The sequence below is a fragment of the Pongo pygmaeus genome, chromosome 5, assembly GCF_028885625.2.
Source record: "Pongo pygmaeus isolate AG05252 chromosome 5, NHGRI_mPonPyg2-v2.0_pri, whole genome shotgun sequence".
NCBI classification, from domain to species: Eukaryota; Metazoa; Chordata; class Mammalia; order Primates; family Hominidae; genus Pongo; species Pongo pygmaeus.
In genome coordinates, this window is record NC_072378.2 from 77,274,583 (window position 1) to 77,288,939 (window position 14,357).

Consider the following 14,357-nt stretch of genomic DNA (forward strand, 5'->3'; position numbering starts at 1 on the left):
AAACAAGCCATTGAACAGTTTTTCAATGTGGCATTAAATTAGAGCTAGTTTTGTGTTTTCTGCATTTTTTTGTTTTGTTTTTGTTGTTATCATCTACACTATTAGTCTGAAAAATTTACATTGCTGCATATCCCGTTTTGGTAATTACTATAAGTTTTTATTTGACAATCAGTGTTTAAAATGAACATCTCTGGAAAATTATATCTAATTTTCTTTTAGATTATATCTGAAAAGTAGTAGAGAATCTTTCAAAATAGAAGCCCTATTTTGCATATCTTTTTATAAGGTAAAAAAAGTGTGTCCCATTAGAAGTATAATGGTATATGATCTATATTTATATCAGTCCAATTGATTTCTGAAATTTACCTTTTCTAGTTTTTTAAAACAGAAACATCAACACCAGTAGAAGTCTAAAATTAAATTGAATTGATTTTCACAATCTTGCTTCTCTGGAAACTTTAAAAGTTTCTTTTCCTGGTCTTTGTAAATATACACAAATTTTTAAACCTATTTTAAAACCACCACTTGCTTTTCTTATACCATTATAGTTCACATTTTTTCCATATTATATTGTAAGTATTCTGTATTATTACATAATTTTAATGTTGTGAGTTGTGATTATTTAGTAGATTTAACCTAATTTTACCTATTCGTACATTGTTACATTGTTGGATATTTAGGTATTTTGTTTTTAATAGTGACAGGGTCTTGCTCTGTCACCTAGGCTGATGTGCAGTGGCACAATCATAGCTCACTTACTGCAGCTTGGAACTCCTGGGCTCAAACAATCTTCAAGCCTCAGTTACCGAGTAACTGAGACCATAGGTGTGCACCATCACACCCAGCTATTTTATTTTTATTTGTATGTTTTGTAGATGTAGGGTCTCACTATGTTGCTCTGGCTGGTCTTGACCCTAGCTTCGAGTAATCCTCTTGGCTTCCCAAAGTTCCGGGATTATAGGTGTAAGCCACCACACCCAGCCTGATATTTAGCTTTTATAAGAAAATAAAATTTAAATGTAGACATACCATACTTTTATTCTTTTTTTTTAATTGAATAGGTATAAAGTGATATGTTAATTTTAATTTGGTATTTTGGGGTAGAGAACTTTTGATGTGTATTTACCATTTCTATGTCAATTACTTATTCATATGTTTTGCTATTAATCTATATTTAACTCAATATTGTTTTAACTGATGTAAATATTTTTTGACTAGCACCATTAACTCTTTTTTGTCATACTTTATGGATTTTTTTCTGAATGATTTTTTTCACTTTAGTTATTACTTGTGCTACTAGTTTAACATTTTTATAGAGATAATATTTTGTTTTATTCATTTTAGTGCTCAAAACTTAGAGAAATCATTATTGGACCAGAAACCCAATGATAATTGGTATTATTTTAGGGGAATATTCCTAGGATTTAAAAAATACCCCTAATTTACTTTAATCTGATTAGGATGTTATAACTAACATCCCTAAGTGATGCCCTAAGCTCTTTCTTTTCACCCAAAGTTTTCTTTACTCTGTCGTTTCTTTCGCTCAGTGAAAACATTAATCTATGATGTAGAAAATACTTTAGGACTGGAATTTGGCAGATACTTTTCCTTTATTAAAGAGGCCCAACAGCTAATTTCTTAGGAAGTAATAAAGGCCTTTCTTTTTATTTGTGATTTAATATCACCTAGATATATATCTTAGTGTTGGATTTAGTATGTCAGTTTTATTTGGAACCTAAAGAATTCCTTCTATTTCATCTATCTGATCTTTTGTTGGTTCCAAGGAAGAGTCCTTTACTTGGAGCAGCTTTGAGGAATTGGTTCTAATCTATTTCTGTTTTCTTCTTCAAGAACTTTTAGCTTTTACAATATCTTACTTTTACATGTACCTGCTTTTCTTTCTTTTCTTCATTTATTTTTTCATTTGCTGATTAACTATGAGTTTGCTTTTTATTATAAGCTTTCTGAGGGCCTAAATCTTATTTTTTTCTGAATGGTTTTCCTTTTATCACTGTATACTTGGCAGTGTCAGTATCAGGATATGAGTTGTTTTGATAGAAACTAAACTAAAATATAAAAGTAAGTATTTTAAAACTTTAAAATCAATAGACATAAGAAAAGGGAAACAGACCTCTTCAGAATATCAAACACAAAGATACTCCTGGGACTGGTTTTTTGTTTTTTTGTTTTGTTTTGTTTTGTTTTTTTTGAGATGGAGTCACTCTGTTGCCCAGGCTGGAGGGCAATGGCGCGATCTTGGCTCACTTTGGCTCACTGCAACTTCCACCTCCCGGGTTCAAGCAGTTCTCCTGCCTCAGCCTCCTGAGTAGCTGGGACTACAGGCACACGCCACCATGCCTGCCTGGCTAATTTTGTGTATTTTAGTAGAGACAGGGTTTCACCATGTTGCCCAGGCTGGTCTGGAACCCCTGACCTCAGGCAATTCGCCTGCCTAGGCCTCCCAAATTGCTGAGATTACAGGCATGAGCCACTGCACCCAGCCAGTTTTCTTTTTTAAATCCCTTTAGTATGGTTCTATCAGTGTTAAAATGACTCATATTTATACATTGAAAATGTCTTATTTTCTCTTTGCTCTTGAAGGGTAGTTCTAGTGGGTACACAATTATAAGTTAATACATATTTTGTCACAGTAGTTTGAAGATACTAGATCAAAGATGTATGGCTTTTATTGTTGCTATTAATTATGTTGTCAGTCTAATTGTTCTGTTAGTATACATTATACTTCTTTCCTCTGTGAATTCTTGTTATTTCTTAGGCCTAAAAAACTTTCTTGCTTTATTTTTTCCCATGTTGTTTCTTCTCCAGTAGTCTCTTTTAGTTTTTTCTTTTTCTTTTTTTGAATTCTATTTAAAGATACTGTATCTTCTTATTCTATTCTCTATGTCTCTTAACCTCTACTCATATATTGCATGCACATCATTTCTCTTTCCTATATTATGGATGATTTCTCTATGTACATTTTCCAGTTTATTGCCTTCTCTTTACTTGTAACTAATTTGTTTATTATTTCATTCACTGAGTTTTAAATTTTAATGTTTTTCTTTCTTTTTTGGTATTTTTATTTTTCTCAAAGACTTCCTGTCATTCCATTTATAGTTATTCTATATTCCGTATCAGATAAGTGTAATTAATGTCTGAAGTCTTTGAAGGTCCATTTTTTTAAATTTTTTTATTATTTAACAGATTTCAAGTTTACTTGGTCAACTTTTATTATTAACCGATATTTGCCTGAACTTAGTCTATAAGAGTTCTGAAAAACTGAACTGAGAATGTTTTCCTCGAGTGGTTTTGTATTTGCATCTTGCAGTTGCCAGAAAAAAAGAATTAGCTTCATCTATCAGCATGTGGTTTCTTTGTGGCAGACCCAATGTAGATATGGCTGGATTTGCAGATTCTTAAAGGTGACTATTAATAGTGCTACTGGCCGGGCACGGTGGCTCATGCCCGTAATCCCAGCACTTTGGGAGGCCAAGGCAGGTGGATCACCTGAGGTCAGGAGTTCAAGACCTGCCTGACCAACATGGAGAAACCCTCTGTCTACTAAAAATACAAAATTAGCCAGGCATGGTGGTACATGCCTGTAATCCCAGCTACTTGGGAGGCTGAGGCAGGAGAATCGCTTGAATCCCAGGAAGCAGAGGTTGTGGTGAGCTGAGATCACACCATTGCACTCCAGCCTGGGCAACAAGAGTGAAATGACATTGCTCCAAAAAAAAAAAAAATCGTGCTGCTTACTGGTATTATTATTATTAATTATTGGGGGTGATTTGTGCTGGCACATTAGATCTTTACCAGTCTACATTTCACTAATTTAGGCTTCATCTTAGAAATGTTAGTCTGTCTCCTACTTAATAAAGGCCAAAGTCTTATTTGAAAATTTTGTGCTGGTGATGCTTTTTGCCAGCAGAGCAACCCCAGCTTACTCTTTTTCTGAAAGTTTTTTGTCTGATTTAATGTTATATCCATTTATATTTTTCTTTTGACCATTAAGGACCTCTCTTTCTTTCTTATGAATTCTGCAATACATTAAAATTTGCTGATTTACTTCATGTTAAGATATACTATCAAATTCTGGAAATAAGGCAAAGGTTGGTTGATTGTCCCATCAGTGACATACTGGGGCTTCATCTACAGGACAACCTAATTATTGCTTAAATTTCTAGAGGAATGTAATTTGGCAGGGCCCTGACCCTGTGAAGTTTCATATTAACCTATAGATCCCTCTATAATATAGATATAAATGATTCTTGTACAGTAGAAAATAAGTCCTGAAGTTATGGTAAGGGTTTATCATGTAAGGTATTAACCAGTTTTTTGTCTAACGTAATGGTCTAATTCTACTTTTTTTCAAATTCAAGATTCAGTTCCTCAAATGCTTTTTACCCTCATTGATGCTATAAATACATTGACATGTGTTAATTCTAAATTTGTATGAGAGTAAATGTTTTTAACTTTTTGAAAAGTATCCTTTCAGATCATGATAAGCTGGATTGCATTTTGATACCTTTTTTTTTTTTTTCTTGAGACAGAGTCTCACTATGTCACCCTGGCTAGAGTCCAGTGGCAGGATCTCGGCTCACTGCAACCTCTGCCTCCTGGGTTCAAGCTATTCTCCTGTCTCAGCGTCCGGAGTAGCTGGGAATACAGGCACCCGCCACCACTCCTGGCTAATTTTTTTGTATTTTTAGTAGAAACGGGGTTTCACCTTGTTAGCCAGGATGGTCTTCTTGATCTCCTGACCTCATGATCTGCCTGCCTTGGCCTCCCAAAGTGCTGGTATTACAGGCGTGAGCCCCAACATAAGCAGAAGTAACTACTGAAGCAAAAATAATGTTATTGTATTTTTTATTGAATTCTAAGTGATTATAGGGACTAGCTGAGTCACTGGCACATAGATTACATTCAATATTTGCTGTAATGAATGAATGAATACATAACTAGTTTCAACTATTATAGCTTTAATTTTGTTTTGTCCTATTCTTTAGAATTATGGCATCTTCAGGAATAATCTCCCTTATAGGGAATCTTAACACATCTAATTATTTTTAAAACAACATTTTATGTAATTAATTACAGCAGAAACTTACTCTAAACTATGTATTTTTATAGTATGTATATATATTTTCTATGTGAGTGAGAGCCTTTGAACGTTGTTTCTTTTGACTTTCAATTGAGATTGAAGCATTTACCTTCACTCTAAGTACACTGAAATTTTAAGAATTTTTTAAAACAGCTTTTGTTCTACATCACAGATTGGAGCTGCTCTGTTCTTAGAGGGACAGTGGGATAGCAGGGTCTCTCATTCTTGTTTAGTTAAGATGTGGGTTAATTCCAGTGGTCATTTCTCTGGATATTTCAGCCACTAATTGCTTGCCTATTGTGTCATCTCTACTGTGAGAAGCTAGATATATGTTAATGGCTATGGTTGATACTGCTAGATGTTTTGGTTATTTCTAAAGTTTTATAGGCATGCCTGTAGCATTTCTGAGAAGAAGGTTTTTGTACTTTCTTATTTTCCAAACTTCCCACAAGTAACATCTAGGGTTGGTTGGTTGGTTTTATTCTTGCTTTAAGCAGAGAGTTATTTCTTGGTTTAGACAATACATATTTATTATAGAATAATAGGAAAATAAAGAGGTTGAGATATAATTCTGGATGCTTCAGAAAGTAGGAAACACATTAGTGGCATTACTGCATCAGCCATCAACATTTATGCGTGATACCATCTGTCCCTGGGTCTCTGTGTCTCTTTATCCTACTGTCTAGCTTGCTTACAGTGCTGGCCTGTTACAGAGGTTGATGGTGCAGTGTAATAGTTATGTTTCCTTAATTCAGAGTAGTAATTAGTAATTTTTTAAATCTGGCAAGTGGTTGAACACTTTTTATGGATCCCCTATGGACTATCAAAGTTTCTATGCCTTAAGAGAAATTGAGATATGATACATTTGGGTGTGCAATGGGTTGATAAACAGCACAAGTCACTACATTTTTTTTTGATGGAGTTTTACACTGTTGCCCAGGCTGGAGTGAAGTGGAAAGAGCTCGGCTCACTGCAACCTCCACCTCCTGGGTTCAAGCGATTCTCCTGTCTCGGCCTCCCAAGTAGCTGGGATTACAGGTGCGTGCCACCATGCCCAGCTAATTTTTGTATTTTTAGTAGAGATGGGGTTTCACCATGTTGGCCAGGCTGGTCTCAAACTTCTGACCTCAGGTGATCCATCTGCCTGGCCTCCCAAAGTCACTACATATATTCTTATGTATATTTTTAATCTGACTTTAAACAAGTTAACTTACTCTCTTTAAAGTGTGGGTTCCTAGTATTTAGTTTGAGATTAAACTTTCTCATAGTCTCATGGTTAGGATTAAATGATACAGTATATGTAAGCAGTAAGTACTGTACATAATGCAAAGTAAATGCTTAATAAATTGTCTTATATTGATATTATTATATTCTCATTTCTTGCTGTTTTATCCTGTAAGTTCTTTATGTTTTACTTTATAAGCATCAAATATGTTAGACATTCAAGTTAAAAAAAAAAAGATCTACTTTTTGGACTCTACCCCTTTGACTTTGGACTCTACCCCTTTCAAGTGACTTTAATGTTCCTGATTCTCAGTTTCTTCACATTAAGAAAAGAAAGGGAATGTTATTATCATTGTTATTGGGATACTTGATGTAGTATCCAACTCTTTTGCCTAAATTCTTAGTTCACATTGTTCCAATAGACATAATTAGTTGGTTTAAGTTTATTTCCTTCATTAGTAGGGCTATACAAATAGATATAGAAAAAGAATCGTTCTTCATTCTAACATGCACCCATAGACAGTCCTTCCATATAACCAATCGCTATCACTTGTTCACTTGTTCAGTGATAATTATGTACCTCTGATCTCAACTTTTTTTGTTAAATTTTATTTTACAGAATTCAGTTGTGAGCTTGTGGCACTCATCTTTTTTCATTATTCTCTTATAATTTGATGTATCTGATATTAGCAATGTGTATACATCTTTAAACAAATGTCAGTGACTCAAGGATAAAAATGATTTTTATAAAATCAGAAGGCATATGGTTTCTACAGCCCCCCACATTCTTTTGACCTCACAAAATATTATGTTCTTCTTATTATTTATTTTTGACATCTATTCAAATGTCATCCACTCCCCAATGATAAGGAAGTGAAATTCTGTTTTTTAAGCAGTTGCCTTTGAGAAGTTGGTCATAAATAGGCACAATTCGCTCTACATACTGACAGATGGCTGTTATTAAAGGTTGTTAGGGAGGGCCCCAGAGCTTTCCAGATTCTCAAAAGAATCACATTAGTGCGAACAAGTCATTTCCCAAATCACAAAGTCTAACAGAAATCACTGCCTGCCCCATCTCCAAGCCCACAGGAGACATTTTTTTAGGAAATACAAGGACCTTTATGAAGGTGCCCACCGTCCCTTCTTGTGGCTTTTGGATTCTTCTGGATATTAATTATCTTTAGCTTAAATCCGGATAAGTGCTTAGCAGGTAGCAAATGTTTTAAATATCTATAATTTTGATTCTTGTTTTCAACAGGTTATAGGAATTTAAATAGATACAACATATATATGTCTCTATTGCATTTTACTTATTTGGGACTCACTGTTACAGCTTAGAGAGTTTATTTGAATCATCTTGATCTTCTACTCGTAGTATCTGTCTCTCCGGCTATTGCATAATCTAAAATTTGATTTTTAAGCTTTTGTTCAAATTAATTATTTAGAAAACATTATAGTAGGGTTAAGTGCTGTGGTATGCTGTTAGAGGAGTGTCTTCAGTTACAATCTGTACTCTGTGCATGCAGTTTATTCATCCATCCTGAAACTCATGTGGGAGGAAGAGCATCATATATTGGCCACTGGCTGGGAATATAAATTCCCTACTATTGAACAGTACCTCAACCTTATAAGAGGAGGTCTACCAGTTGGAACTATAAGTACTGAGTGATCAAACAACACTCACTTCTGCTTTTAGTTTTCACTTGATCCCAGTTTTTTTGTTTATACTATGGCTACTTGATGGAGTATTGTTGTGCATACCTAAATTTATATAGCACCTCTTTCAAATGAGTAGTTCTGGATATACACTTACTTGGTGTTCTACAATCAGGCAGACACAGTTTATGGCAGGGCTAAATAACATATGTAAATTTGTATTTTCTATAGAGAATAATGTTTATTTGACAAGAAAGATGTGACTTTGTTCTACACCCAGGGTCCCTCCTTTGTGATTTTCTAATTACAGCAGGCTACAGACTCCATATAATATACTGATCAACTCCAAGCACATTGAATCTTACTGATCATGATATCTAAAGGACAGAGCTTCTTATTTCCCAACTTAGACCAGCTGGAGATCTTTATATACTACTCTGGCCCCTTCTCAAAGTGTACAGCCTTATGATTTACTTGAAATATGCTTCCAAGTGGTAAACCAAATGGTAATATGTTGTCTCCAGAATTCACAAAGGCCTATCAAGCATTGTATCATTTTCTTAGTGATAATAAATACATACTATAGCAACTTGTTTTTCACTTTAGAGGGAGTATTCCTACGTGCATTAGACCCACAAACTTCTGAAGAATCCAGGGCTCTACCTAATAAGTGTCAGGGGCAGTGTTGATCCTTCCAGAAAATAACTACTTCTGGAACAACAGCACTGTGTAATTGGAAACACTACCTAATTAACTTTACAATAATTCACGGCTCTTCTCCAAGTTCCTCCTATCTTCTGCACAGTTAATATAGGAAAATTAATTGGGAAAGTGATAAGAATTTCTACCCATTTCATTCATATTTCAAGACTAGTGGCACTAAGCTTTGTGAATCCTCTAGATAAACATATAAGTCAAAATACCTTTGGGAATGCTACATTTACAGGAATAATTCCCTAAACCACTGGGCAACCAAGGTAGCTGCTAATTCTATTGTGGTTAAAAGAACCTACATAGGCCGGGCGCAGTGGCTCACACCTGTAATCCCAGCACTTTGGGAGGCCGAGGCGGGCGGATCACGAGGTTAGGAGATCAAGACCATCCTGGCTAACACGGTGAAACCCCGTCTCTACTAAAAATACAAAAAATTAGCTGGGTGTGGTGGCGGGCGCCTGTAGTCCCAGCTACATTGGGAGGCTGAGGCAGGAGAATGGCATGAACCCAGGAGGCAGAACTTGCAGTGGGTGGAGATCCCGCCACTGCACTCCAGCCTGGGTGACAGAGGGAGACTCCATCTAAAAAAAAAAAAAAAAAAAAAAAAAAAAGAACGTACATAGTTAGGTAACTCTGAAACAGCTGTGGGATGAGCCAGCACTCTGACACCTCAGCTGCTATCTGTAGCAACAAAATGCATGCCCTGTACCTACTTCTTTTCCTTGGTGATGCATTTCTAAATCAAGGGCTCAAATGAGTACTTTTGATTCGCAGAACTCACATCCAAAGTGCTAACTGCAGAGTAATCTGGGAAGAATTACTTCTAGTTCTCCAGCTTCTGAAATACAGGAAGATGTGAAAGAAAAAGATTATCCTGTGTGTTGAGTGTGTCCTCCCGTGGTTTGGACCACAGTAGCCTCACATATAATATTGTTGTCAGTCTTGGTTTCCATGTCAGCCTTTCAAAAAAATTCCACTGTGTTTACAAAAGGGCAAATGTCAATTAAAATGTGAGGAAGAATAGAGATTATTTTAATAATATTCATATAATTTTGAACCACATTAATGGTTATATTGTCTTTGTATGAACTTCAGTCATGTCGGGGAGAAACAGTTTATAGATATACTATGGAATAGCTGTTTATGATGAAATTCTCTTCTCATCAATGTTCTCCAATAGGATTTAACTCTAGAAAAATATATTTTATTTATAGTATTTAACTTTTCAAGGTTCAGTGAACTAAATTCATGTTATATAGCTGTGAATGCTTTTGTATTGTCATCCTAAATTATAACATTTCACTTATTGAGCACTTACTAGGTGCCTATCACTATGGTAAGCATTTTCACAATCTAACTTATAGACATTTTTCTTCAACTCTATAATCCAGGGGTCCCTAGCCACCAGGCCACGGACCAGTACTGGTCCATGGCCTGTTAGAAACCAGGCCACACAGCAGGAAGTGAGCAGCAGGGGAGCTAGCATTACCTCCTGAGCTTCCCCTCCTGTCAGATCAGTTGTGGCATTAGATTCTCATAGGAGTGCAAACCCTATTGTGAACTGTGCATGCAAGGGATCTAGGTTGCACACTCCTTATGAGAATCTTATGAGTGATGATCTGACGTGGAACAGTTTCATCTCAAAATGATCCACCCTGCCCCCCTCCCATGGAAAAATTGTCTTCCACAAAACTGGTCCCTGGTGCCAAAAAGGATGATAGATGACCTATCTATCATCTATCTGGCTAATCTATCTAAAAGGTAAGAACTTAAGTATCTTGATTTATCATCTCGTTTATTCATTCTGTATATAGCCTATTATCTAAACTATTATCTTTTGCTATTTCAACTAAAACTTCCATTTTAGCACCCTGTTTCATGTTTCAAAATATTAACTGCTATAGAAAATCCTAGAGCCTAGAATATTATAATTTGTGTATTTTGTGATTGTGCTTGAGACTGACCCAGAATTACATTGATACTTTTTATACTCCTCACAGCATTTAGCTCAGTAGTAAGGTCTTAGAAAATACATTTTGATTTGACTTGATGGAATATAGAAACCTACTCATTTTTATCTTTAGTTTCAGGTGCAGCATTATGCCTCTCAGAGTCTGGTAACCCTGGGTAGTTGCAGCTTGTTGAGAAAATCTATTATATCTCTGCTTCTATCAGAAGTAAATGGCTTTGCCGATGATCTGGGAGCCATCAATCAGGTACACATAACTTGAAACTGTAGCTCTCATTTATAGTTAATGTAACTATATGTTTTTCTTTTCTTTTCCCTTCTTTCCTCTCTTCTTTCCAGGCTGATGTTTTAGTTATTACCTTATGTCTAATATATGTGAGTAATATTACTGCCTACCAAAATTACAGAAAGATACTTTCAGAAAACAGTTTTGAAAATAAAACCACTTTATAATCCTTACTTGCATATATGTGCCAAAGATGCCATTGGTGACAGCAAAAGAGTGCTTAGATGAACGGCTTTAAATCCCTCCAGGCAGGCAGCATGTTTCTAAAGCAAAATGAGAGAAAAGTGAACTGGAGAGGATTCTAAATGGAGAGTAGTCCTTAACCAGTATTTTTCATTCCTTATTGCTCATGAAAATGATCTGGCTAACTTTTAAATATCGTGTTGCCAAGTCATATGCCAATCCTATTACATAAGGGTCTCTGAATTTGGAATTCTGGTATTGGTATTGTTAGAGCACTTCAGGTGATTTCAGTATGCAACCAAGCTTGAAGACCACTGCTCCAAGCCCTTTTATCTGTAGAAAGTCTTCTATATCACTGGTGACACAGGTGTAGAAGGAACATAAGTCATTCCCATATTTTAATGTTGACACTGGTTTATTACATGTATTCCATTTGATAGCTCACTTAATATTCTTATCATTTCTATAGTCAAAGTCACAATTAAAGGAAATTAGAGATAGGTAGAAATGTCTTGGTAAAGAGAAAGAACTGTAATAAAATATTGTATATGTATATAATTTAAATGGCTTTTAACAAAGTACTGACATCTAATGACATAGTCTAAAAATATTATACAATCTAATGAATTTGATGTTTGACATGGTGTATCTAGTCAGCAAATTTTCAATTGACTACAAAGTGACAAACTCTCTTAAGAGCTCTGTTAGATTTTTTTAAAAAACTCGTTTTCACTGTTGTCAAGGAGAAAAAAGTAAGCTATATTTACTAATTGAAAAGGAGCAAAGTGTTAAAATGTATGATGTTTTCATAGGAGTTCCAAGATCAAGGAACAGACCTTGGTAGGTTGCAAGTCCCTGAACATAATTTACGGAAAAGGAAGTACTTGAAAAATGCATTTGAATTGAATAAGCAGAGGATAACTGAATGTAGAGGCATTAGGATATTATTTAACAAGAGATGCCGAAGATTCTAGGTGAAGTCTTAGAGTTTAACAATAGGAAGCAATGTGGAAAGTGAGTTTAATTGAATTCGATTGTTTGGAGGATATCAGTAAGTGCAGAAAAAATGATGTCTATGTTCTCGTTTAATTTTCGCAATAGCTCCATGAAGCAGTTATAATTTTCACAAACTTTATGGATAAGAATACAAAATATTAGAGTGGTGAAATAGCTTGACCAAGACTGCAGAAAGAGCATATCCTAAAGCTATAATTCAAACCCAGATGTTCTGACAGTTAAGATACTTTAAAATAATAAGAAGAAAAATAGCAATAACACAATAACAATAACTAGTGTTTGGCAGGTTTATGTCGTTGAATTCTGTTTGCTTGTATTTTGCTAAGGAGTTTTGCATTGGCCAAGGGGCAGTATTTAATAATTGGTGCCAGGAAAACTGGATATCCATATGCAAAAGAACAAAACTGTATTTCATTTTTTATCATATACAAAAATCAAATTAAACTGGATTAAAGTCTTAAATGTAAGATCTGAAACTTTGCAACTACTAGAAGAAAACACTGGGAAGTGCTGTAGGACATTGGTCTGGACAAAGTTTTTTTGGGTAAGACCTTAAAAAGACAAGCAATAAAAGCAAAAATAGACAAATGAGAATATATCAAGGCAAAATGCTTCTGCACAGCAAAGGAAACAATTAGCAAAGTGAAGAGACAACCCACAAAATGGAAGAAAATATTTGCAAACTAGCTATCTGACAAAGGATTAATTACCAGAATATATAAAGCACTCAAACAACTCAATACCAAGAAAACAAACAGTCTGAATTAAAAATGGGCAAAATACCTGATAGACATTTCTCAAAAAAAGACATACAAATGGCTAACAGGCATATGAAAAAAAAAAAAAGCTCAACAGTACTAATCATCAGGGAAATGCAAATCAAAACCACAATGAGATAGAATCTCACTCCAACTAGAATTAAAAAGACAAATAGTAACAGATGTTAGTGAGGATTTGGAGAAAGGCAAATGCTCATAGACTGTTGGTAGGAATGTAAAGTAGTATAACCAATATGGAAAACAGTGTGGACGTTCCTCAAAAATCTAAAAATAGAACTACCATATGATCCAAGAATCCCACTGCTGGCTATGTATCCAAAAGAAAGGAGAGATACCGGCACTCACATGCTCACAGTAGCCAAGATATGAAATCAACCTAACTGTCCATCACTAAATGAATGAATAAAGAGAATTTGGTATATGTGTGTGTGTGTATATATATATATATATATATATATATATATATATTTGGTATATGTGTGTGTATATATATATATTATATATATACCAAATAATAATATTCCTCTCTCTATATATATAATGGAATATTATTAAACCATAAAAAGAATGAAATCTCATCATTTGTAGAGCATGGATAGAACTGTAGTGATTATGTTAAGTGAAACAGGCCAGGCATAGAAAAACAAATAGTGTATGTTGTCACTCATATGTGGTGGGAACTAAAGACATGGATCATATTGAGGCAGACAGTAGAATGATGGTTACCAGAGGCAGGGAAGGGAAGAGAAGTTTGTTAATGAGTACAAAAATACAGTTAGATAGAAGGAATAAGTTCTAGTATTCAATAGTACAGTTAGTGAATTTTAGATATAGTTAATTATAACTAAATTGTAGAAATTATAACTTTTTTTATATTTCAAAACAGCTAGAAGTGAAGAATTGTAATGTTTCCAACATAAAGAAAAGATAAATGTTTGCGGTGATAGATATCCCAATAACCCTGATTTGATCATTACACATTGTATACGTATATGAAAATATCCCATTTATCCCCAGTATATGTACAACTCTGACTTATCAATTAAAAATGCATCAAAATATCCATTTAAATTCTGTGCATTCTACTGTGTGTAAACTGTACCTCAGCTAAAATATAGTTTTTGAAATCCTAACAAATTTTTCAACCTAAAGTCAATATAATTTTTCTCAGTGCTTTTATACTCAGTGTTTTAGCTCACTTTAAAGACTTTATTTCTCTGTCGATATAATGAATGCTAAGATCTTACCAAGAGCTGTCTGAAGAATAGTTTTATTTTTAATGATATAAACTTTTCTAAGTAGTCACTAATTCAAATAATGATGGTATATATATATATATATATGTATATCATATTGTACTCTATATAAGTCTGGTTGAATTTCTAAGGTATTTGATGGCAGAGGATAGATCTGTTTAATAAAGATTAA

At 34.5% G+C, this 14,357-nt stretch overlaps 1 protein-coding gene across 3 annotated transcripts in view; it reads left to right on the forward strand.

Moving 5' to 3' along the window:
• The window catches only part of MEI4 (meiotic double-stranded break formation protein 4), a 251,855-nt gene that overhangs the window by 147,693 nt on the left and 89,805 nt on the right, over positions 1-14,357 (forward strand). For all 3 annotated transcript variants that reach the window (XM_054492957.2, XM_054492956.1, XM_054492959.2), the window contains exon 4: positions 10,780-10,911. In XM_054492957.2, the coding sequence (XP_054348932.1) occupies positions 10,780-10,911 (132 nt within the window). The remainder of the gene's footprint in view (positions 1-10,779; positions 10,912-14,357) is intronic.